The 24,185-nt window shown below is 43.0% G+C and overlaps 2 protein-coding genes across 3 annotated transcripts in view; one reads left to right on the forward strand and one right to left on the reverse strand.

Annotated features, from left to right (window-relative positions):
- Positions 1–24,185, forward strand: part of COLEC12 (collectin subfamily member 12) — a 194,563-nt gene that overhangs the window by 87,502 nt on the left and 82,876 nt on the right. The window contains exon 1 of one of the 2 annotated variants that reach the window (XM_081252052.1): positions 22,089–22,299. The exons of the other annotated variant lie outside the window; for it this stretch is intronic. The gene's annotated coding sequence lies outside the window, so the exon portion shown is untranslated. Of the gene's footprint in view, positions 1–22,088; positions 22,300–24,185 lie in introns of those variants that run through there. 2 annotated transcript variants of the gene reach the window in all.
- Positions 18,197–19,989, reverse strand: LOC308626976 (V-type proton ATPase subunit C 1-like). The gene is given in 3 exon segments (XM_081252584.1): positions 18,197–19,052; positions 19,055–19,409; positions 19,413–19,989. Coding segments are annotated over 3 exon segments (1,143 nt in total). The 5' UTR covers positions 19,875–19,989; the 3' UTR covers positions 18,197–18,726.

Genomic DNA, 24,185 nt, shown 5'->3' on the forward strand with positions numbered 1-24,185 from the left:
TGTTAATCATGCTTCTGAGGCTGATAGTACTGAACTTGGCTCTACCATTTCAGCACCTCCACCATGTTTTCTTCCTACCATCATCTCCTCCTAGCCAGAGGGTAGGGCAAGACTCTGCTCATGTCACTTGATTGACATGTTGACAGTGGCCCTGGGAATGTGGCTCATCTGTGGTTATGCTCTGGGGAAGGGGAGCCAGGCTGATGGCGAGAAGGACAAGGCAGGGGTTTGGAATCTGGGTTTGAACCTGTGTCGGTGAATATTTGGGTAGAGCCAATATCTCACATACATCTATAGGTGTCACAGAGAGACTAGGGAATAAGTGAAACAGCATTAAGAAACACCTCCCCTTTTCCATTTAGATGTGAGCAGCGTGTCTGAACGTTGACTGGAGCTGAGGACATGTTTCCTAGCTCCCCATTCCTTCGCCACTGCCACCCTGACCCTCTTTCTCTTTTCAAGCTCCTTCTTGTGTTGGGACCTTTGCATTAGCTATACCTTCTCCCCAGTGTTCTTGGTATGGCTGGTTTCTTGTCATTCAATCTCCACTTAATAATCACCTTGATAATAATCACTTAATAATCTCCTCTTAATAATCACTTCCTTGAGGACCCAAGCTCAAAGCAGCCACTTGGATTCTCTGCATAGTGCTGATCACTATCTGATATTTTCATGTTCCTTTTAAAAAAATTTTTTATTGAAGTATAGTTGATTTACAGTATCATGTAAGTTTCAGGTGTATAACACAACCATTCAGTCATATATATATATATATATATATATATATATATATATATATATATATATATATCTCTGTATATATTGACATATTCTTTTTCAGATTCTTTTCCCTTATAGGTTATTACATAATATTGAGTATAGTTCCCTGTGCTATACAGTAGGTCCTTGTTGGTTATCTATTTTATACATAGTAGTGTGTATATGTTACTCCCAACCTCCTAATTTATCCTTCCCCCACCTCCTTTCCCCTTTGGTAATCGTAAGTTTGTTTTCTGTGTCTGTGAGTCTCTTTCTGTTTTGGAAATAAGTTCCTTTGTGTCTTTTTTTTTCCTTTTAGATTCCACGTATAAGTGATATCATGTGATACTTGTCTTTCTCTGTTTGGCTTACTTCACTTAGTATGATAATCTCTAGGTCCATCCATGTTCCTGCAAAATGACATTATTTCATTCTTTCTTATGGCTGAGTAGTATTCCATTGTATATATTTCATGTTCCTTTACTTGTTTATTTTACGTCTTTTCCCCACCCCTTTACGCCCAGCTGAGAGGCAGGTTCATGGGAGCAGGGGCTTTGTCTGTGTTGGTCACTGTAACCCTTAGAATAATGTCTGGCCCGGGTGCTCAACAGTACGTGTGAAATGAATGAACCTAGCTCCTGCCGTTCTTTAAACCTGGCACACTCTCCCTCACATCCATGCCCTTGCACCTGCTGGACCCCCTACCTGGAATGCCTTTTCCCTCCCTCCTTCCTTTTCTACCTCCCCCTGATTAGCCAAACGTCATCTCATGCTGTCGAGAATGCAGGGTGAGACAGGTCTTCTAACTTTAATGTTATTCTTAGTTTAAAAAACTTTGAGTACAGAGACGTATCAGAACTTGATCTTCCCTAGAGCTGGAGCTTCCCATGACCCTCTCTGAAAGAGAAGCCTGTGAACAGTGTTCCTGCTGTGTGAGGGGGCACAGCTGGGCGGGGAAGAGTCCCAAAGCTTCGTTACCTCCCTACTCGTAAGGAAAGCCATTCCCTACTGGAAAGGAGGCACAGAAGACACTTAAAGTGAGTGGTGGAATTTCTCTAGGATATCATAATAAGACATTTACTAAAAATATTGAGGGAGTAGTTAGAGAGACTCACAGCTCATAGATATCATGGCGGTCACTCTTCCTTTACTCTCTTTTCAACCTCTGAGTGGATTCATTTTTCTTTTTTTCCTTTCTTCCAAATCTCCTAAAACCCAGTCCTGTTTCATGTTTCAGTCACCTACCATAGCCAGCATGTGATAAGTACTTCACTCTACATTCCTGGCTGGCCTTTACTATTTTCAGTTGGCTTTTGCTTTTTGATGAAACAATTCCCAGATTGACTTTTTTGTGGGTCAACACCATAACAGGTCAGGTTTGAATTTTGGTCTGTTAGATATTTATGTTTCTTTAAGAAGAAAATAAGAACTGGATAATCCAGAAAAAGGTTTAAATGTCATCTCTCTACCCCATAAATATCTCACCCACATCTACTAGTGTAATGATAACTCATTTGAGGGCAGTGAAATTCAGTAGCCTGACCAGGAACTAGTGCTATTGACTATCGCTTCTTATTTATTTTTCTTCATTCCAGCTTACTATAAGCCTAACATATTCAACACCGGAGTATTGAGTAGTTGAAGAAAGACAGACATGAATTACAATGTAATTAGGTTCATATGTCACTGTGACAGGCAACTGAATAAATCTCCATGTTATTGCACATGTAGCCAGAAAAGCTCTGCTATTTATTCTCTTTCCCTTAGTTCCTGAAGAGCCAGTTCCTTTTCTGTGGTGACACATAACCTGCTTGCCAGTGCCTTGTAGAAACTTCTAGAGTCTAAATCCAAAAGCTTTTAAATTTCAAAGAGGTCATCAGATAAGACAGACCAGTGTACAAACAAGACAAGAAAGGCAACTTTTACAAATGAGTCGCGTCAATGGGTATCTATTATAGAAGATACGAAGATTAGTATAAGAGAGTTGAACAAATAATTATAATTCAATTAGCCACAAAAATAAGAGCATGTTGTTGTGTAGAATGACTGGATGGTGCAGAGAAGGTCTGGAGCCAGGATGGTAAGGAATGAAGCCTAACTTCGGGTCTGGAGAGTGGAATTTCCATCCAGGATGGGGTTAGCTTTGTAAGGATTAACGTATATCTTGTCCCTAGATCTGGGAGAACACAACAGATGCGAGGGACAGGCAGCAGTAACTGAAGATAGAAAATCTAGGTCGGCGCCCTCATTCTGCATTTGCTAGTTTTTAACTTTGGGTTGGTTATATAGCTTTATGGCACCTTAGTTGCCTCATCTAAAAATTGGAGATGGCAATAATTCCTAGGCCACATAGAGTTGTTGCTATGATCCAGTGAAATAAGGAGTATATAGGTGTTAATGAACTGTAAAACCTCATGCAAATGTTTATTGTTCTCACCTTGAATTGAACAATGTATGTAATTCTAGAGGAATGATCACAAGTAATGGCTTCATTCCAAGCTTGCACAAATGCATTTTGAACTCAACCTTTAAAATCAAGGCTACTCCCTTGTCTTTGTGACAGTAGCTTTATTAGGTGCAGAAAAGCAGTGAAATAATTCAAGTGAAGTAGTCTGTGCTCAGATGAGGAAACAGCTCCTGCATCCCCTCTTAACTACACAGACATTACATGTGTTCACTGTGGCCCACAGGCTCAGTGTCTGGGACCAAGACTGGTGGTCAGAGTCCCAGGTCTGTCCTTGAGCAAATCAGTCCACCTCTGGGCCTCCATTTGCCAACTTCAGATTAAGAAATCAGACAAGTTGATAAGTAAGGACTCTTTTATCTTTAAAGATCATGTTTGCATAAGAGTTTGGTTTTTGTTTGCTTGTTTTGTTTTGCTTTGGCTTACTTTCTTTACCAGTTTGCAAGTCGTCTCTGGAGCATTAAATTTTATAGTATTGTAAATTCACATGCAGTTGTAAGAAGTAATAGAAAGTGATTCTCTGTACACTTTCCCCAGTTTCCCCCAATGGTAACACCTTGCAGAACTATAGTACAATAGCACAAGCGGAGTGTTGGCATCGGTAGAGTCAAGATACAGAAAATGTCCATTATCACAGGTTCCCACATTTCTCTTATATAGATAGATACACCAACTTCCCTCCCCTCCACCTTCTCCTTAATCCCCACCAACCACTAATCTGCTGTCCATTTCTATGATTTTTCATTTCAAGGATGTTATATAAACAGAATTATACAATGTATACCCTTTTTCCCCACCATGAGCATAATTCCCTGGAGCTTCATCAAGATTGTTGCATGTAATGCAAATCAAAACTACAGTGAGGTTATCACCTCACACCCGTCTGAATGGCCATCATCAAAAAGTCTACAAATAGGGCTTCACTGGTGGCGCAGTGGTTGAGAGTCCGCCTGCCGATGCAGGGGACACAGGTTCGTGCCCCGGTCCGGGAAGATCCCACATGCCGCAGAGCGGCTGGGCCCGTGAGCCATGGCCAATGAGCCTGTGCGTCCGGAGCCTGTGCTCCGCAACGGGAGAGGCCGCGACAGTGAGAGGCCCGCATACTGCAAAAAAAAAAAAAAAAAAAAAAAAAAGTTTACAAATAATAAATGCTGGAGAGGGTGTGGAGAAAAGGGAACCTTCCTATACTGTTGAGGGGAATGTAAGTTGGTACAGCTACTGTGGAGAACAGTATGGAGGTTCCTTAAAAAACTAAAAATAGAATTAACATATGACCCAACAATCCCGCTCCTGGGCACATATATGGAAAAGACAAAAACTCTAGTTTGAAAAGATACATGTACCCCAATGTTCATAGCAACAATATTTATAATAGCCAAGACATGGAAGCAACTTAAATGTCCATCGGCAGATGAATGGGTAAATTTAGAAGATGTGGCATATGTATACAGTGGAATACTACTCAGCCGTAGAAGAGAATGAACTAATGCCATTTGCAGCAACATGGATGGATCTAGAGATTATCAAACTAAGTGAAGTAAGACAGACAAAGAAAGAAATATTATATGATATCACTTATATGTGGAATCTTAAAAAAAATGATACAAATGAAATAGACTCATAGACATAGAAAATAAACTTATGGTTACCAAAGGGGAAAGGGGAGGGGATAAACTGGGAATTTGGATTAGCAAATACACACTACTACATATAAAATAGATAACCAACAAGGACCTACTGTATAGTACGGGAAACTGTATTCAATATCTTATAATAACCTATAATGAAGAAGAATCTAAAAAAAAGAATATATATATATAACTGAATCACTTTGCTGTATACCTGAAATGTTGTAAATCAACTATAATTGATTTAAAAAATAAAAATAATATTTTTTTTCAATTAAAAAAAGATTGTTGCATATATCAGTACTTCATTCCTTTTTATGGGTGAGTAGTATTCCATGAGATGGATACGTCACAATTTGTTTCACCATTCATCCATTGAAGGACGTCTGGGTTGTCTTCAGTTTGGGGCTCTTGTGAATAAAGCTGCTATAAACATTTGTATACAGATTTTTGTATGAACCCAAGTCTTCCTTTCTCTGGGATAAATGCCCAGGAGTGCCATTGCATGTAGTAGTCGGATGTTTCATTGTTTAAGAAACTGCCGAACTGTTTTCCAGTGGCTGTACCATTTTACATTCCCACCGTAGTGTATGAGTGGTCTACTTTCTCCACATCGTCACCAGCATTTGGAGATGTCACTGTTTTTTACTTTAGCTATTCTGATAGGTGTGTTGTGGTATATAATTGTGGTTTTAGTTTATATTACTCTAATGACTAATGATGTTGGACATCTTTTCATGTGATTATTTGCCATCTGTCTTCTTCGGTGAAATGTCTCTTCATGTCTTTCACCCATGTTCTAATTGGGTCATTCACTTTTCTGCTGTTGAGTTTTTGCAAGTTCTTTATATTCGCTATTAGTTCCTTGTTGGAGATATGGTATGCAAATATTTTCTTCCACCCTGTAACTTGTCTTTTCAATCCTTTAACAAGACATTTTTCCAGAGGCAAAGCTTTTAATTTAGATGAAGTTCAACTTATCAATTTTTCCTTTTATGTATTGTGGTTTTGGTGTCAAATCTAAGAACTTTTTGCCTATCTGGTGATCCTAAAGATGTTCTTCTAATTTTTTCCTAAAAGTTTTATGTTTTATATTTAAGTCTGTGATCCATTTTGAGTTAAATTTCATACAAGTGTGAGAATTGTCTGTGGATACTCCAGCACCATTTGTTGAAAATGCTGTCTTTCCTCCACTGCGTGGCTTCTGCACCGTTGTCAAAAATTTTTGCTTCACCATCAAACATAGTTTAGACAACTCAAGAGGAAGAGAAAAATTGATTGCACTTACATATATTTTTGTTTACTATATTCTTTTTTCCTTTTTTGACATTCCAGGTCTCTTCTGTTTATTTTTCTGTTTGGAAAATTATTTAGTTATTCTTTCTGAGTAGGTCTGCTAGCTACAACTCATCTTAGTTTTCCATCCTCTAAGAATGTCTTCATTTCCCCCTTTATTCCTGAAGGATATTTTTGCTAGATATAGGATTCTGGGTTAGTTGTTTTATTTGTTTGTGTGTTTTTTTCCACATTTGAAAAATATTGTTTCCACTTCCAATTTTTCTGATGAGAAAGCCACTGTTGTTTGAATTGTTTTTCCCCCACAAGTAAAATGTTTCTCCCTTGCTGCCTTCAATTTTTTTTCTCTGTCTTTAGCTTTCAGAAGTTTAATTATGATGTGTCTTGGCATGAATTTCTTTGGCTTTACCCTGTTTGGGGCTCCTTCAGCTTCTGAATCTGTAGGTTTATGTCTCTTGCCAAATTTGAGAAGTTTTCACAGCTATTATTTCTTCAAGTCCTCTTCCACCTCCTCTCTCTTCTCTCCTTTCAAAACTCGGATGACATGAGTGTTAGATTTGTTTTGTTTTGTTTTGTTTTGGGCCCACAGGTCCCTGAGGCTCATCTTGTTTTCAATCTATTTTCTTTTTGTTGTCCAGATAAAATACTATTCTACTTTCCAGTTCACTGGTTCTTTCCTCTGTTCCCTCCATTCTGCTGTTGAGCCCTTCCAATCAGCTTTTTATTTTGGTTACTGTATTCTTTTTTTTTTTTTTTAATTTCCATTTGATTTTTTTTTTTTTTTTTTTAGGTCATCTGTTTCTTCGCTGAGACTTTCCATTTCCTTTCTGAGGTTTTCTATCTTTTTCATTTGTTTGAAACATTCATAATTGCCCATTGAAGCAAGTTTTCATGACTGCTTTAAAATTCTTGGCAGGGAATCCTAAACTGTGTCTTCTGGGTGTTGGCATCTATCGATTGTCCTTTTATTATTGAGTTTGAGATTTTTCAGCTTCTTGGTATGACAGTGATTTCAAATGAAACTGGGATATTTTCATATTATTTTATGAGACTCTGGGTCTTACTGAAATCCGTTTTAAGCTGGCTCTCTCTGACAGGACTTCAGCAGGGCAGGGGTGGGCACCACCTCATTGCTTAAGTGGGGGCAGAAATCCAGGTCCCCCACTCAGCCTCCATTGACACTTGATGGGTGACATTTTGTTCATTATCCTCATAGCTCATCACTAAGCATCAATCCTGGGCAGGGGTGAAAGTTCCAGCTCTCTCCGTGGTCTCCTCTGACCCCACAGTGGGGTGGCCTTGTTATCACTAGGCAATGGTGAGAGTCCTGATTCTCCAGTGGGCATTCTCTGACACCACTCCAGAGGGGTGCTGGGGCACCTCATGGTGGGGAAGTCTAGGCTCCCCACCTGGGCTTGGCTTGCATGGGGAGAGGTAGGGCCACCATCTTTGTGTGTGTGGCATTTGGCTGGAGCACAGCTTTTATTATTTAAATGTCTGCAGTCTTGCTAGACTGCCCCTTTCCTTGAGAGGGCAGGCTCTTGTTGGGACCTTTTTCATCTGTGCCCTTTGGTGTCTCTAACTTTGGTTAGAGTTGCTGGCTTCAATTCTAACTATGGGGCACGTGAAACAAAAAGAAAGGAGAACAACTCACCACCGTGTTGTTCCATGGGTCCTGAGATCCCTAGCTAGTCTGCCTTCTTTTCTCCACCTATCAGAGTCTTCTTAAATTTGTTTTAAATCTAATGTCCAGGGTTTTAGTTATACTTAACAGGAGAGATGGGAGAAAGTGTGTCCACTTCATCCTCCTGGAAGCAGGAGTCCTAAGCTTTAATTTTTAGCCAGCTTGGTTTTCCAAGCTCAGTATTTTATGCACATGCGGCATCACTTAACAAACCAGAAGGGCACCAAACCACCTGCAGGAAACATTTGTTTCTAGGATTTATGTAAGAAGAAAAGCGTCTACCACGTGCTTGGCACTTTACGCATAATTTCACTTAATCCTCAGAATAATGCTACAGGGAGGGTATTATTAACCCTGACTTACCGAGGTGAGATCTGAAGTTCAGAGAAATTAAGTAACTTGTTCCAGATCACACAGCTAATAATTGGCAGAGCCAGGATTTGAGGCCAGTTTTGCCCACATTTTTCTCCCACCACAGGCCTCAGTCAGCTTGTGAGCTCACTGACACAGAGATGATCTTTCCTGCTTCTTTTGTGTGCCCATGCCTAGTAAATCCCATGCAACTCCAAATCAGTTAGGTGAAGCCTATTCAGATATGTGTGGTTATGTGTATAAATGTAGATATAACTGCATCAACAGGGAGGAGTCCTCTACTTATAGGAGGTAATTAATAAATACCTATAGGATCAAATTAGTGAGATTCCACAATGCTAACATGTTCCAGTATTGCTATGTTAAGTGTGCCCATGGTATAATAGACGGATTCTGGTAGTAAATAAATACCTACAGAATCATAAGTAAAGCAACTCATCAACACTCTTTATAGGAATGCTTGCATTTTGGAGAGAAGGAGACATTTCTTTTAGAGCCTAAAACATTTGTCTGCATGCAGAATACCCAGATAATATTCTTTCAGTTGTGAAAAAGCACTGACTTTGTCTAAGGTTAATAAGCTGGTCATAATTATGGAACACAGTCCTTTCTGAGTCAGGCATTTCAACCCCTGTTTTAGTGTGAAATAAGTTGTAGCAAAATTATTTCCTAAGGAGCCCCATACACACTAATGAGTTTAGACCTATTTCGTGTCTCTGAAATTCGACTTACATAAGCTTAAATCTATTTCCTTCTTTTTTGCTTTCCCCGTTTTTTTCTTTTTCTTGATATTTGGCAATACTTGAATTCCTTGGAGAGTTTCAACTTTGAGACAGCTATGAATAATTCAAGTTTAATCCTGCATTCATTCCTTTCCACGTTCAAAATCTGACGTCTTTTTTTTTTTCTGTTTGTGAACTACAGGAGTTTTTAGTACAAGATAGTGATTGAAAAGAAAGACTGCTAAAGGAAGTGCAGTATGTGATGTATTATTTATTTATTGAAAACACAGGTGGATTACATGTATGATATGAATGTTTCTGTTTCTCAGACTTTAATAAGACTTGATTCTTATGGAGTTAGAGGAAGAGACTGACATTTGCTGTAATCCTATCAGGGGCCAGGCACTGTGCTGACCTTTTATTAGTGTCTCAGTGACCATTATCCTGGTTCTCAGGCCTTAAGACTCAGACTGAAGCTACACCATCAGCATTCCTGGGTCTCCAGCTTGCCAACCGCAGCTCTTGGGGCTTCTCAGCCTCCACAATTGCATGAACCAATTCCTATGCATTCTATTGGTTCTGTTTTTCTGGGGAACCCTGCCTAACACACTCCATTTCTGACTAAGACTTCTAGACACCTTTCCGTCTCTGAGCTTTTTCATACTTTAGGTCCCTGGAGACATCACAAGGAATGCCTTTGAAATGGGGTTTGGATGGACACCCCCTCAGGTAATTGTGGTCCCGTCACAGGAAGGGCAGCCTGGGGAGTACAGGCACCTTAATATAAGGTGCCCACTGTTAACTCACATTGTCCAGTCATCTCAGGGGGGTCTGGGGTCAGTCTGCTCAGGGTACTGGACAGATGGCTAAAGCTGAACTTGGGGTCTAGAGCCCAGCCCTGAGTGGGGAAGTGATTACCCAAAGAGACAAGAGAAAAATGAACCAAAGAGGGTTGCAAGCCAGTCCTAGAGAGCACTGAGCGCCAGGCCACTGTCCCATGCCAGTCCAAGGGGCAAGCAGGGAGCCAGAGAGGAGGGCAAAGTCAAAGGTTCAGAAGCCCAGCAGAGGTAGCCAGGAGAACAGGATGGGATGGGATGAAAGAGAGATGCAGATGTGAAGGTAGACCAGAAGTCTCCACTGTTGCAATCCATGACTCTCTTCTATGTCTGCCTGCCATGTGGCCATGAATGAATGGGTCCACCTGGTTGAAAGCCCTGTGCAGTGGTAGCTAATTTTCATTCAGTTTATACAGCCCCATCCTTAGTCCCACTTTAAATCAATATGTGGCTCCATCCTGTCTTTTGAATATTTTGTTTCATTCAGGAACACAAGTTCATGACTCGGTCAAAAGAAGCCTTGGTTTACAACACCATAATCCAGTTCCCCATAAATTTCTATCACACTGATAATATCTTTAAACATATGAAATGGCACTTTGAGATTCTTGGAGATTATTAGAGTAAATTTTAATTCATTTTAGTGTCTTGTAAATAGCAGGCAGAGGAATGCTGTTCCTGTTTTATCACTTGCTTTTCTTTCTTTCTTTTTTTTGGCTACATTTTTCCAAAGTTTGAAAAACAATTGCTAATAAACAAACAAAGCCACAGGAATTATTCCAGTTCAAGGGAATAAACAGATTTCAAGGGATCAAAAGAAGTCACCGAAGTTCAGCTAGCAGTGCTTTCGTTACTGTATTACACAAGCACATTGGTGCTGCTATGTGTGAAGCCGAAGACATCACAGTTTCCATTTCATGCTTAATCTTCACGTGGTTTTGCTATTCTCATTTTACCTAAAATAAATTTAAAAAATAAACCAACCAGAAATACATTTGGGGAAAAAGGGAAAATGACCTGGGCTGGATCTTGGTGTTCTTCCAATTCCAGAGCAGCAAAAGAAAACCTCTTCCCACTCCCTTTTTTTAATACTATAGGAATGTGAGAACGACAGATGAGCCAACCCTGCGCCATGTTTACCTGGCTTCAGGTGAATCAGAAGGCTGCCCAATGACCTGGTGAAATTGGCAGTGTGGACATTTTAGATTTGAAAGGATAACTATCCTCTTACCTTTACCCAAACTGGATAATTTCCTCAGCTCGTCATTTTGGTTAGCTAATGGAAATACAACTGTAATCATCAACTCCATTTATCTTTTTTTGTGTGTGTGGTACGCGGGCCTCTCACTGTTGTGGCCTCTCCTGCTAAGAAGCACAGGCTCTGGACGCGCAGGCTCAGTGGCCATGGCTCACGGGCCCAGCCGCTCCGCGGCATGAGGGATCTTCCTGGACCAGGGCACGAACCCTTTTCCCCTGCATTGGCAGGCGGACTCCCAACCACTGCGCCACCAGGGAAGCCCCCATGTATCTTTTTGATAGAGATTTCCAAAAGAAATAAGATGGATGTGTTTTCAGTTAAAACTGTCTTTTCAGAAGGTTGGACAGTAAATCATCACTGAAAATAAAACAAATACCACCAACAAAACACTCTTTGCTTAATATACTGTTCTTTAGTGCCCCTATGCAAGTGTGTATAGTGTTAGCACACCCAGTGCTGTCTGTGTTCTGTGTATTCAAGGGTGGGGCAGGTGGGTGCTGCTAGCCTGAATTTTCCCACTCTGGGCATCAGAATCTTGTCTTTTATGGTCACCTGTGTTCAAATCTATTTATAACAACCCCTGAAAGTTGTTTGGTTTGTCTGTGTGTTTTTGTCTTTTTGTTTTTTGTTGTTTTTTAACGCAGGGTCTGTATGAAGACAACAAAAGGATTTCTTGGGAGTGGTTGAAATCACACTCTTTGATAAGTGAAGACCTTACACAATTTGCCACTCATGTGTACATACAACAAACCACACAGAAGATAAAGTGGGGTTTGCTATTAGTTACCAGTTCCACTCATTAAGGACCTGGTTGCCCTTAGGCAGTGGCTCTGGTCCAGGCTGAGTCCTTTTTTTTTTTTTTTTTAATATAAATTCATTCATTCATTCATTTATTTATTTATGGCTGCGTTGGGTCTTCGTTGCTGTGCGCGGGCTTTCTCTAGCTGTGGCAAGTGGGGGCTACTCATCGTGGTGGTGCACAGCCTTCTCATTGTGGTAGCTTCTCTTGTTGTGGAGCACGGGCTCTAGGTGTGCAGGCTTCAGTAGTTGTGGCTCGCAGACTCCAGAGTGCAGCCTCAGTAGTTGTGGTGCGTGGGCTCTAGAGGACAGGCTCAGTAGTTGTGGTGCACGGGCTTAGTTGCTCCGGGACATGTGGGATCTTCCTGGACCAGGTCTTGAACCTGTGTCCCCTGCATTGGCAGGCGGATTCTTAACCACTGCACCACTAGGGAAGTTCCAGGCTGAGTCCTTCTATCATTATTGTGTCATCCCTGATCTAGTTTGTACTTCTTACTTTCAAAAGGTCTCTCCTAAGCTGGTCATACATAACTCTCAGCCTTTGTTTCCTAAAGCCTAGGAACCAAGTATCTCAAAGTCCTCTCAGTAGGATTAGCATTCTTCTGAGTGCTAAGACTATAGATGGAAAGTTGAAAAAAACCCATTTGAAGGGCAACATAAATTAACCCTTGAAGGAGAAGTGAATCCAGATGGCTCACTGTCAGGAACAGGGACACCGTCAGACACTTCCTGTGAAACAATTAGATGCTCTCCCAAAGTGGTCACTCAGGCCATGGTTGCTTAGTCACTTTGTGCCTGATTTATGTGCTTCTAGTTTTTGTGCACATGCCTCACCCTCCAAGAGGCTCCCAAACATACACCTGAAGGCAAAGAACAAACTATTACTGCTGCCCAGGGCGGAGGAGTGGGATCGTTATACCAGTCATGGAGATAGCCCTAATTCACCTACCGCTAAGACCCTTATTATGTGAAAGTTGAACATCTCACAAGGCAAGACTTCTCCTGGATCTTTTAGATCCCTGCCAGATTTCTCCTGGATCTTTTAGATCTCTGCAGTAAAGGAGTCATGAGAAGTCGCCTTCTCGCCTCACTTCTGGTAGCCTTTGTATTGTTTGGCCATGGTTAACTGTCATAAATACCCTCTTTCGTACTGTTATGTTACAGTTTTGCTCTACCATGGTCTGCTAGGGTATAATTCTATGTAGAATAAAATTACAGAGTCACACAAATGAGAACTGGAAGGGGTTCGGAAGGTTGTTGAATATACCCAAACCCTCGTTTTACAGGTGAGGAAACCATTAACCACGGTGATGCCATGTTTGAACTCAGACCATTCGTTATGCCTTCCAGAGTAGAACTCTTTGTGCTGTCTTAGGAGGGAGGCCTTTGTTGGAGTCAAGTGTTAACTGCTCCAGAAGACAAATGTCCCTTTCAGGCCCTCTTGGGTCTCTGAATTCCAGGTCATCACGTAGCACAGATGGTTTTCAGCCTTCCTGTCCCTGGACCCTGAAGAAAGAGGGCTTGAAGCCTGCTATGAAGCTCATATGACATGGTGCGGCCACTGCCATGCCCCCAAGAATTATACTGAAGCAAATTTTTGAGCATATTCTCTTGAGGTACTTCTCAGTGGATCTCTAAGGGAGAAGAGAGCCCAACTTCATAATCAAGAACATTGGGTGGGGCTTCCCTGGTGGCGCAGTAGTTGAGAATCTGCCTGCTAATGCAGGGGAAACGGGTTCGAGCCCTGGTCTGGGAGGATCCCACACGGCGCAGAGCAACTGGGCCCGTGAGCCACAACTACTGAGCCTGCGTGTCTGGAGCCTATGCTCCGCAACAAGAGAGGCCGCCATAGTGAGAGGCCCGCACACTGTGATGAAGAATGGCCCCTGCTTGCCATAACTAGAGAAAGCCCTCGCACAGAAACGAAGATGCAACACAGCAAAAATAAATAAATTAATTAATAAACTCCTACCCCCAACATCTTCTTTAAAAAAAAAAAAAAAAAAGAGCATTGGGTGCCAAGAGGATGCATTGTGAGTCTAAGCCCAGCCCTGGCCCTGGCCCTCCCCATGACACCTGGAGACTTTCAGCTGCAGATATCACAGAACACTGAGGACAAGTCCTTAGTGACAGTTAGAAAATATCTTTTCTGTTGGTAATAATTGTGCTTTCATGAGCAATTAAGGAGTCGAAAACAGTTTTGCTTTTTGAAAACTTGGTCTGTTTCCCGTCGAAAACAGTTTTGCTTTTTGAAAACTTGGTCTGTTTCCCCTGGAATAAGGGTTGAATCCCTTAAGGAAGCCAAAGGTAACTGCATGGCTTTGACTGACAGAGTTGCTGGGGATTTTATAGAGGAATTATTTTAAAGACCTGCCAGGGGGACTTCCCTGGTGGTCCAGTGGTTAAGAGTCCGTGCTTCCACTGCAGGGGGCATGGGTTCGATCCCTGGTTGGGCAACTAAGATCCCACATGCCGTGTGGCGCATGAGCAGTGACAGATCTGAAGCACTATAATGCAAATAAAAATATTTGATTTCACTGATGAATAACTAATTTAAAATACCTAAATACTAAAGAGGTTGAAACCAGCCTGGATGCAGATAGTATCACAACCGAGCATATGCAGTTCCTAGGTGAGAACTGTTGAGTGGGGATCACATCCATGTGCAAGGCGGTCTGCATCCTGTTAGCCCTTGCCTTCAGAGGCTCTAATGAGATTCATGTCCCCATGTAGATAAGTCCCAAGGAAATAAAATTCCATGAACTAATCTCATCTTGGTTTCACTAGGGATAAAGAATGCATTTTAACAAAATAAGAAAGGACAGTTTATTTTTCAGGAAGCTGTAGCCATATGTTCCCAGATGCTGCCTTGCTCCAAAACTCAGGGAAAGGAGGTTTAGGCTACTTACTTTGAAAAAAATCCATACTCAAATTGTTATTTCTTAGAACAGAACAACAAGCACTCCGAAATAGTAAATGTTACCAGAACAATAATAAATAATGGCACAAATGTCCATCTTAAGAGACACTGTCAGTCACGTCTCACGTTGCACAACCAACAGCCACGTGCTCAGGCATTTCTGCAATGATTGAAGACACATCCCGAGACTTATAAACATCCATCACAGATCCGAGTGTGCATCTCAGGATTCCAGAACCACAGTCTGCTGGTTGTTGACCGTTAGTGACATACCAAGTATTCCTGAGATCTCTGCAAGACCTCTGGGTTTGTGCAACACAACTGAAATACTACTCAGTGTAAGAAAGTACCTGGGGGTAAAATAACCCTTCAGGAAGCCTAATAAAGCAGAAAGAAATGTGCCATTTAAAGCCAAAATGGCTTTCCTGAAGCATGGTCAAATCATACATGAAATACAATGGCCTTTCCCTGCCAGAGGAGTAATAGCTCATTTCTCCTCACGCCCTGGACCCTCGTTTCCTTTAAGTTTATGGCATGTTTAAGTCTACATTATTGGTCCTTCCAAGTGCATGAACTTATGACAGACTAAAAGGATCCATTTAGCCTGTAAACGGTTGAGCACAGAATTGGCATGATTTAGACTAAAACTTGCTCCACTCTGAGGGCACATCATCATCCAGTACGCAGAGATCATCCAGATTAGAACTTATCTGGGCCTTTTCCATCTTCTAGATACCCACTTGCCCCAGACTTTTTTTGCAGTTTCATTCCTCCCAGCACTACCAGCAGACCTGTGCTGGGGACGCAGATGGAGGTGAAGAGCGTTCTCTATTCACACTAAGAGAGAACGGCAAGTCCTTGCTGAAACTGTCATGGGATTTTCTATAGACCCTGAATAAATAGAGCCTCTCTAGTCCCCCACCCCGAGACACCCTCTAACAAGGGCTGTCTGTGGATTGAGCCAAGATGGGGGCTCTGTCCTAGGTTGGGTTAGTCCCAAGCAAACCGTGAAGCAGATGAAAATTAATTTCCCACCATGCTTCTCCCCACACATCCAGCCCAGGCCGGGGCAGGGGCCTGCTCCTTCCAAGCAGCGGGCATCAGCCTGGATTGAAAAACTCCACTTACTGAACACAAAGCACAGTTTTGCCCCCAACATCTGCCTTTTAACCAGGGTGAAAACTCAAGCCAACAACCTGCCAGAGAGACTTAGAGAAAGCTTCAGATGAAGGTAGAGGCCATGTGTGTCCCATTCGTGTGTGTATCCCCAGGGCCTGACCCTTCAGAGGAGTTCAATAAATATTTGCTAAATGGATGAATAAATTAGTGAATGACATGACGTGGCAGAGCTCGGGCTGCTCTCGGGGCTGGTTTGACAAGAAAGGACACTCGAGCAGCAGGAGCCGGGGACAGAGGAGAAGGGTCCTTTTGAGTGAGCTGCTCCGCAGCCCCCACTTCCTGGCCACACACACCCAGCAGGTCTCTAGTGCCGGGGTCACACCCCCCCCCACCAACCTCCCCCAGCCGTCTGAAGTTCACTCTGTCAGTAGCATCTTACACTTGGCCTGAGACCAGCAGGGTAGAAAATGTCCTCGACCTCAGATTCTTGTGCATTTTCCAGGATGGCATTTCGGCTTTGGGTTGTTTTGGGTGGCTTTGTTTGGTTGGTTTTGCTTTTTATAAATAGTGCCTTGAGCTGCTGATAAAGTAGCCTGGTTTCCATGGGTGGCCCTGAGATGCTTGGCATTATTTAGAACTACTCTCTTGTCTTAAATTAGTAACAAGATCAGAGGAATCTGGATATGTTTAGGTTAGGTTTCAGGTCTGGATACTGTATATAGGCTGGCATTTGATTCTTTCCTTCTTGTCTTATTTATGTCCACGGGTATATGAACACCTCCAAGTAGCGAGAAAAGAGGCAGCATGTGGATGAGAGCAAAGCCGTTAGCTCACATATGTCCCGCCGGCCCAGAAAACATGGAGGTTTTGCCTGTCTCTGTTCCTGTCTTTTGTTGGCTTCAATGTCAGTTTTCTTCTCGTTCTTTATATAATTATTGACTTCTGTGAATTCCATTGTGGATGCCACTGAGTTGGATAGTTCAGTGTATAAGCTAACTTAGAGTTAGCTTATGGTTAACTATAACTTAGAGTTAGCTTATGGTTAACTAACTCCTCCCTAGCTTGAACCCTCCTTTCCCATCCTGAGGTTTTCTGGACCTTGCTGCAGGCAGCTACCCGCCCTTCCCCCAGGGCCCTTCCCTGCATCAGGACCCACTGAGTGAGCAGAGCTGCTCCCACCGTCCCAGGGAGCCTGCGTGGGACGGGCCGGTTGTTTTCAAGCATTAGAGAAAAGTCTTCACTCTCAACAGTGGAGAAATCTGCTGATTTGGGGTTTTTACCGTAGAAGTGGGCGGAAAGGGAATGTGCTGCTCGTTCCTCTCACCTTGACGGTGGTTGCTTTTCTTGGATAAAGTAGCAACATCCCTCTAACACTAGCAGTTGTGACCCTTGAGATTGAATGTGCCTATAGCAGCTCTCGTTTTTTCAAACCCAGAATGGGGTGACAAAAATCAGTTTACTGGAGGTGTTAAGACGGTAGATATTACTGTTGCCGGATGAGAGGCAGCATGGGCCAATGGGAGGAGGAACGGCATGGTTCCCTCCACTGTCTCGTGGTTCCCATGCTTCCCTGACCTTCTGTGGTCAGGAAAGGCGTGTGAAGACAGGCCCCGATTTGGGTTTCTTTAAACCTAAGAAGTTAGGTCGTATACCTTACCTGCTTCCCTTTAGAGGCATTTGAGACGTTGGCACACGTGTGGTATCTGTCGCTTCCCTTCCTTTGTTGGGAAGTGCTCTAAACCAGAAATGATGTAGATGTGGAATCAACTGTGAAAGTAGCATTTTTTTGGCAGCCCCCCAAAAAGCTCCCTCTGCTTTTTTTTTCCTGACCTGGTATTAACCCTGAGTGAATGAATGGGCCAGTCTTTAGTCTTTTGTTTCCAAGTTTTCCAATTCAAAGGCATGGAGTGTCCTGTGCCTGGTTCCTTGTGCCTGGTTAAATGGATTTACCAGTTGTATTATCTAGTTTTAACCTCGACAAAAGGGACACATAGCTTGAAAAGACTCCTATAAAGGAACCACGGATTAAAGACAACACTCTAACCATACAGTTCCCAAGAAAACCGAACAAAATGGCAGAAGTAGCCCTCCTGCTACTCCCACTGCAGAATGTTCGCCAACCACACTACAAGGTCACAGTTTTACAAGGTAGAAACAGTGGCAATCTAATTTTTTTTTTTTTTTGCAGAGTTCTACTACACTTTATTCAAAAATTGGCTGTACCTCCTAATTGAGAGACCTGAAAGTCTAGTGTCCAAATATAAGTACCCATCACGTGTTCAAAAATAATCTTCAAACTTGAACTGTAATCTTTGGAAGTTACACACACCACAATCCACCTTTGCACAGGTAATTTTATTCTCTCCTGTGGGTGTCAAGTGCTCACAGATTGTAATTTGAAACATTCAGAAAGCACATACCTGAATATTGTCACATTTCTTTACATCATGATTCAATAACTATTAAACAATTATGTCTACTAAATACAGTGAACAAAATGGTATAACTATTTACACCATTCCCTTGTACACAAGGCTTCTGTCACAACAGCAACAAATGGAATTAATGCATACCACAATATCAATGAAGTAAGACCTTCTTTTTAAATAAACTATTCTATTTATAAATAAACTCTGATTTTTTTTTAGTACACATTTACAGACCTGATCAATAAAAAGAAACAAGACATATAGTTTCCTTTTAAAAACAAAATGTTGACAAATGGACCACTACAAGAGAACGTGAATAGGAAAGGGGGTGAGAAGCAAGCAAGGGGTAAGAGAGAGTTAAAAGTACAGCCATACTACAACCTATGTCTATTAGCAAACACCGACCCCGACATGAGGGCAGGGCTATCTGGGGGGCTCATTTTACTTGAATTCCAGCAAGTTGCAATCGATCTTGTAGTACACATAGGGGTAATATTCCTGTTGACTCAGGTTTAAGCCTGGAATATCCATAGGAGCATCAATAATAGCTGCTGCACTGCTATCTAGATGTTTATACAATTCATATAATACTTCTCTTAGTTTCTTCATTGTTTTCTTATTGGGCTGAAGGAGCATTGCTTGGAAGTTCACTGGCAAGCCATACCTCAAAACAGACTCAACAAAAACCCTCAACGCTTTTACATGAATCCACGCAATAAACGCCTCACTGAAATTCACTTTCAGCCACCGTACAAGTGGTCCAAATGCTTTTTCTTGTCGGTAGAAAGCCTGTTCATTTCTTCTTTGTCTGCTTTCATCTCCTCTTCATTATACTGGAAGTCACGAATGATGAATTTGTTTTCCCTGGCTTTGTGTCTGAAGTCATCAACTGCCTTCCTAAACAAGGTGACATTACACAGGTAACTGTCTTGGTCCTCTGAGAGAACATTGCTAGACCTTGGAACTACCATTTCAGCTAATGTTTCATACTGCTTAATCCAGTCATTGTGGTTTAACTTGGGAACCACGACCAGTAATGTGACGAGATACTCTGAGTCAAGAACAAAGTCATCCTTCTTCACAATTTCTGCTAGACTTCTAGTTAGCAAACTTCCTGCATTCTTTCATTCCAAATTCTGAAGATTCCCTTTCAGGTTGTTATATGCGGATGCTCGAGATTTCAGGTCATTGTCAATCTGAGTCACTCCCTTGGCAATTATTTCAGAAATATTTTTCAGGGACTGCTTGATTGGATATTTAGCCATGTCCCATTGAAACCTTGTTGTATAAGTAACCAGGTCAACTCCATTGGCCAACAGATTCTCCTGAACTTTATCTTTACTATCCTCCAATACGTCAGCCATATACTGAGCCACTTTCTTAACCACCCCTTCTACAAATGCATCCAGTTTAGCCAGTTCATCCGACAAACCAACCAAGACGTCCAGTGTGCCAACCTTTAAGTCAGGAATGTTGAACTTTGAAGTAACTGCAAGATTGTTGTTCTTCATAGTTGCCGCATGCCATTTCTCCCATGTTTGCTGACATGTTTTCTCCCCAGGAGCTGATATAAGCCAGAACTCAGTCATGTTGGTTACCAGATATTTCTTCCAAAATCAAGAGAGACTCCTTCTCTCTAGATGTGATTGTGGTGAAGTACTGTGCAGGTAATCGGCAATCAGAAGACGATGGAAGTTATGCTAGACTTAAACAAATCACTTGATGTCCATTTCTAGGTCCAAGGGTCTAGATAGGTCCCTAACTATACAATGAATGGCATTTTCTTCTACTTTCTCTCAAAGACCCAGGGAAGTGTCAAACAAGGAAGTGGCACCAGTAACAGGTACAGAGGTGTACAGGCTGGCAGACGTTAACGGCTCGGCGATCCATCCCTACCCGACGTAAGCTCCGGCCTCACGACTTCCTCGACCCCAGAGCCCACGAAGCCGGCAATCTAATTTGATTTAATAAGCAGTTGGCCAAAAAACCTCCAAAAATTTTAAAATGTCACTGGGAGTCTGGATGGAAACTTACATGTGTAATTGTTATGATAAATCTCAAAATCTATTTTGTGCCTTGAACTGTTAAATAATGGTAATAGCCTGTGTAGATAATGTATATGTTAACAAATAAAGAATAAAAAAAAATAAGGATTTGGAGGATATATGTTCAAAATGCTTAGAACCCACTGCTCCAGGAAATGGCATCTTCTGAGGTTGATGGTCAAAGGTTGGTGGCAGGGCTTCCCTGGTGGCGCAGTGGTTGGGAGTCCGCCTGCCGATGCAGAGGACACGGGTTCATGCCCCGGTCTGGGAAGATCCCACGTGCCACGGAGCGGCTAGGCCCGTGAGCCATGGCTGCTGAGCCTGCGCGTCCGGAGCCTGTGCTCCGCATTGGGAGAGGCCACAGCAGTGAGAGGCCCGCATACCGCAAAAAAAAAAAAAAAAAAAAAAGGTTGGTGGCATGTTCAAAGGTAGAGGTGGCCTCAGAGGACAGGCCTGCCTGCAAAGTCTGAGGGAAGATACAGGCCACTGGTGAGAAGTAAAGAGCAGGGAGGACATTCTGCGCAAACCAGGAGGACAGGAAATCTCCCATCTTTCCAGAGATACGCAGAACTAAGGAAGGACCCAAGGAAAGTGGACGCCACCTCACCAAAGGAACCAGTTCCATCTAGGAGGTGCTTCTAGAACAAAATGAATACTGGTCACCTGGCCAGATGGAAGCCCATCGGGTCTAGATAACTCATGCCAGCCTCTCCATGCAGAGGTCCAGCATTCCGAGAACACAGACAGGGGTACATGGTAGACTTTTATTCAAGCCTTTGGCCCCTTGCATTTTAACAGCCTGGTGTGGCCTTTTCCAGTTAAGGTGAACAAACTTTAGAGTGTCCATCACTTTTCAAGATTTCTGGAAAGGAAAGGCTGATGAGCTCCTGCCAGTGCTGCAACATTCATTGGTGCAGGTTTTGCTTTGCAGAAAGGCTCCCGGAAGGGCTGAGCTGCCTGGAAGGGTCACCTTTTTATAACTTACACAAAGGCACCTCTGTGGACCCACTATGGCCATGACCTTGCTGTGACTTGTGGCTGACTAGAGCCAAAATCAGAAGGAAAAACAAGAAAAGATCCAGCAGACAGAATGCTAAGTCTGATGAATTTTCACTTTTCAACCCGGAGTGTGGCTTGGTATAGGCCATGGTTAAGTAGGTTCATGCTGCACTCCCTTTCAGTGTTGTTAGAGAGGCTGCTTGAAATCAGATTAGGTGGCGGAGAGAAACCCAGGTGAAAAGTGTGCTGCAATCACCAAGCTCCATCCCAGAGACTGCAGACATTCGGAAAAAAGAAAGAGTACTTTGATTTTGCTTTTTGACCAAGGGTTTTTTTGGAGGGGTTGCACGCATGCCGTTTGCTTCCAGAAACTAACAAGCCACATGTTCCCCATTAGTTACATGTGGCCACTCTTTCCCAAACACTTTCTCTTTGGGCTGCTCACCAAAGAAGGAGAAGCATTCATTGTGACTGGGGCTGGGAAGTGACAAGAGAGCTCCGTGGAGGCTGACACGGGTGTCACCTCCATTTGCGAAGCTGGTAGCAAAGTCATCAAACCCAGCCGGGACTGGCTTCTTGGCCGTGTGCTCAGGGTTGCATAGGACCTGCATGGTAATGGCCGGCGCCTCAGCAGGAATAGACATGTGCTTTGAGTTTTCCCAATGAGTCAGACGCACGCCGCGAGATAAATGCTGATTGCAAGCAGATGTGACGTGCGCTTTTTAAGAGGGACGGGCAGAGGGGGGATCGTGTATTGGCATCTTCCACACTCTTTGAGATGACGGACTGACACTTAATGGAGTCTGGTCCCTTAACAAGAAACATTGCGCGGTGGGTGATTCCACCCCCACCCCCGACACCCTTCTTTCTTCCGTAAGAGGAATCTACATTTTAAGCCTTAAATGTAAACGTGTTCTGGCTCCAATTTGTCGGCTGACTCTAATCGCCTCGGAACTTACATAAACTCTAGGTGAGTAATTTCCCCAAGTACGGTGCCCCCCTTGGAATGTGTGTGCTGTGAACTCAGATTAAACTTTTAACCTCACATTTTTCTGGGAAGGATTATTATCCGTGTTTTTACTGTTTGAAAAAAAGGCAATCAGAAACTCAAAAATGTCTAGTGCCCTTTCTGTGCTTGAGTTGGTACACCTCTCACGAGCCTGCCCTTTGTGTTGTGTGTGCCGAGAGATCGTGGACACCCTTGGCCCCTAAAATTGGGGATGAGACAGCTTGTTGTGGCAGAATTGAGACTGTAGGGCACAGACACTCGCCTTCCTTGTAACACTCCCAACTTAACTGTGAACTGTTTGTAGGGCCCTGTGCCCTCCCACCTCAACTGCAGAAATACCGAGTATCTTTCTGCTGATGCACGCCATGTCCTGTTGCCAAGTGACCTACATAACACGTTCGTCAGCAGAGCAGGAGGTCTGAGTCTTAGGTTTCTGCTGCATTCTTCCACACTTGGCTTTCAATCACCTCATCTCCTTCCAGCAACTGGGTCAGTGCTAGGCTCTCCCAGTGTTTGTCGAACCAGTCCCAGACGCCAAGCTTGAAGATACAGCATCTCTTTACAACCTTAGTCCCTGTACTCATTAGTCACTTGCTGGGTCCATCAACTAAGTCTGTTAGCCCTTTAATACCAGAGTTTTTTGGACTGAGTTGGCATCAACGTGGAAACAAATGGACTGGCTTATTCTCCCAGGAGCTTCTGGTTATTTGTACTTGCTTTTTGTTGGATGCCTACAGAGAGGCAGCTGGTATGGTGTCCTGGGAGGAACAGTGGGCTGGGGGTCCAGTATTGGTTCTGCCGCTTTGGTCTGTGTGGCCTTGGTTGAGTCATTGTATCTGACAGGGCTTCAGCTTGTGCATTTGTAAAATGGAGGCATTGGATTCAGTGGTCTTCCTGTTGAAACAGTAATAATCCCATCAGTTTTATTGTCAGATTTCGAAGGAAAGCAAACACGAAAGCAAGAGGCAAAAATGGGAAACCTTCAAGGTAGAAAGTAACTGCTTATCGAATTGAACATTGCTGTGCAAGGCCCTTTTAATATGTCGCGATGCAGCATTCTGCTGAGAACACTGTGATGCTCTTTTCATGTTCTATTTCATCATCCTAAGAATATTCTGGATTCTTGAGCAAACGAGAAACACACTATTCTGGCACTGGAAGAACAAAGGGAGGCTGGAGAAGCATCGTTTCCACCCCAGTGTTTGGAAAATTGATTGAGTAATTGGTTTCTGGTGTTAACTTTCCTTTGCGCTCATATGCATAGATATTTGCCCCCAGGATACCAGGCTGCCTCCCATCCCCCTTCCTGGGCCCCTGTCCTCTGGCCTATAGAATCACAAACCAGAATTAGCTGCACTTTTTTCTGTTTCTGGCTTCCCATGATTGCTGTTTTGGTGTTAGCCTCACCAATGGCAAACAGCTGAAACTGACCAAGCAGCAGATGCCATAGGTGGTAGTGGGGCGGGGCGGCAGGAGCATCCAAGTATTGCTGTCTCTAGAAGAGAGTTGGAGGATTGGGGTCTGCTCTGAGGACCGGTACCCCACACTCTGGAAGACGGCATCACCTGCACTTGTGCTTCTAGCAGCCACCACCAGGTTGCAAATGTTGAAATGCATTTTGTTATCAACCTTGGTAACAAGCATCAGAAGGGTCCCACGTGCTGGTGCTGGAACAGGAGCGCTCATTTACTCGTTAATTTTACAAATGTTTGTGGAGGACCTGTTGTACACCTGGAACTTTGTATCTGGAGATACAAAGACAAGTGCAAATGGCATTGCCTTCCAGGGGTTTATGATCTAGCAAAGGACAGAGGGGTGTACCTGGTCTACTGTATAATGTATGTGAT

This window comes from Mesoplodon bidens (genome assembly GCF_964165515.1).
Source record: "Mesoplodon bidens genome assembly, chromosome: 13".
In the NCBI taxonomy this organism is placed as follows: domain Eukaryota; kingdom Metazoa; phylum Chordata; class Mammalia; order Artiodactyla; family Ziphiidae; genus Mesoplodon; species Mesoplodon bidens.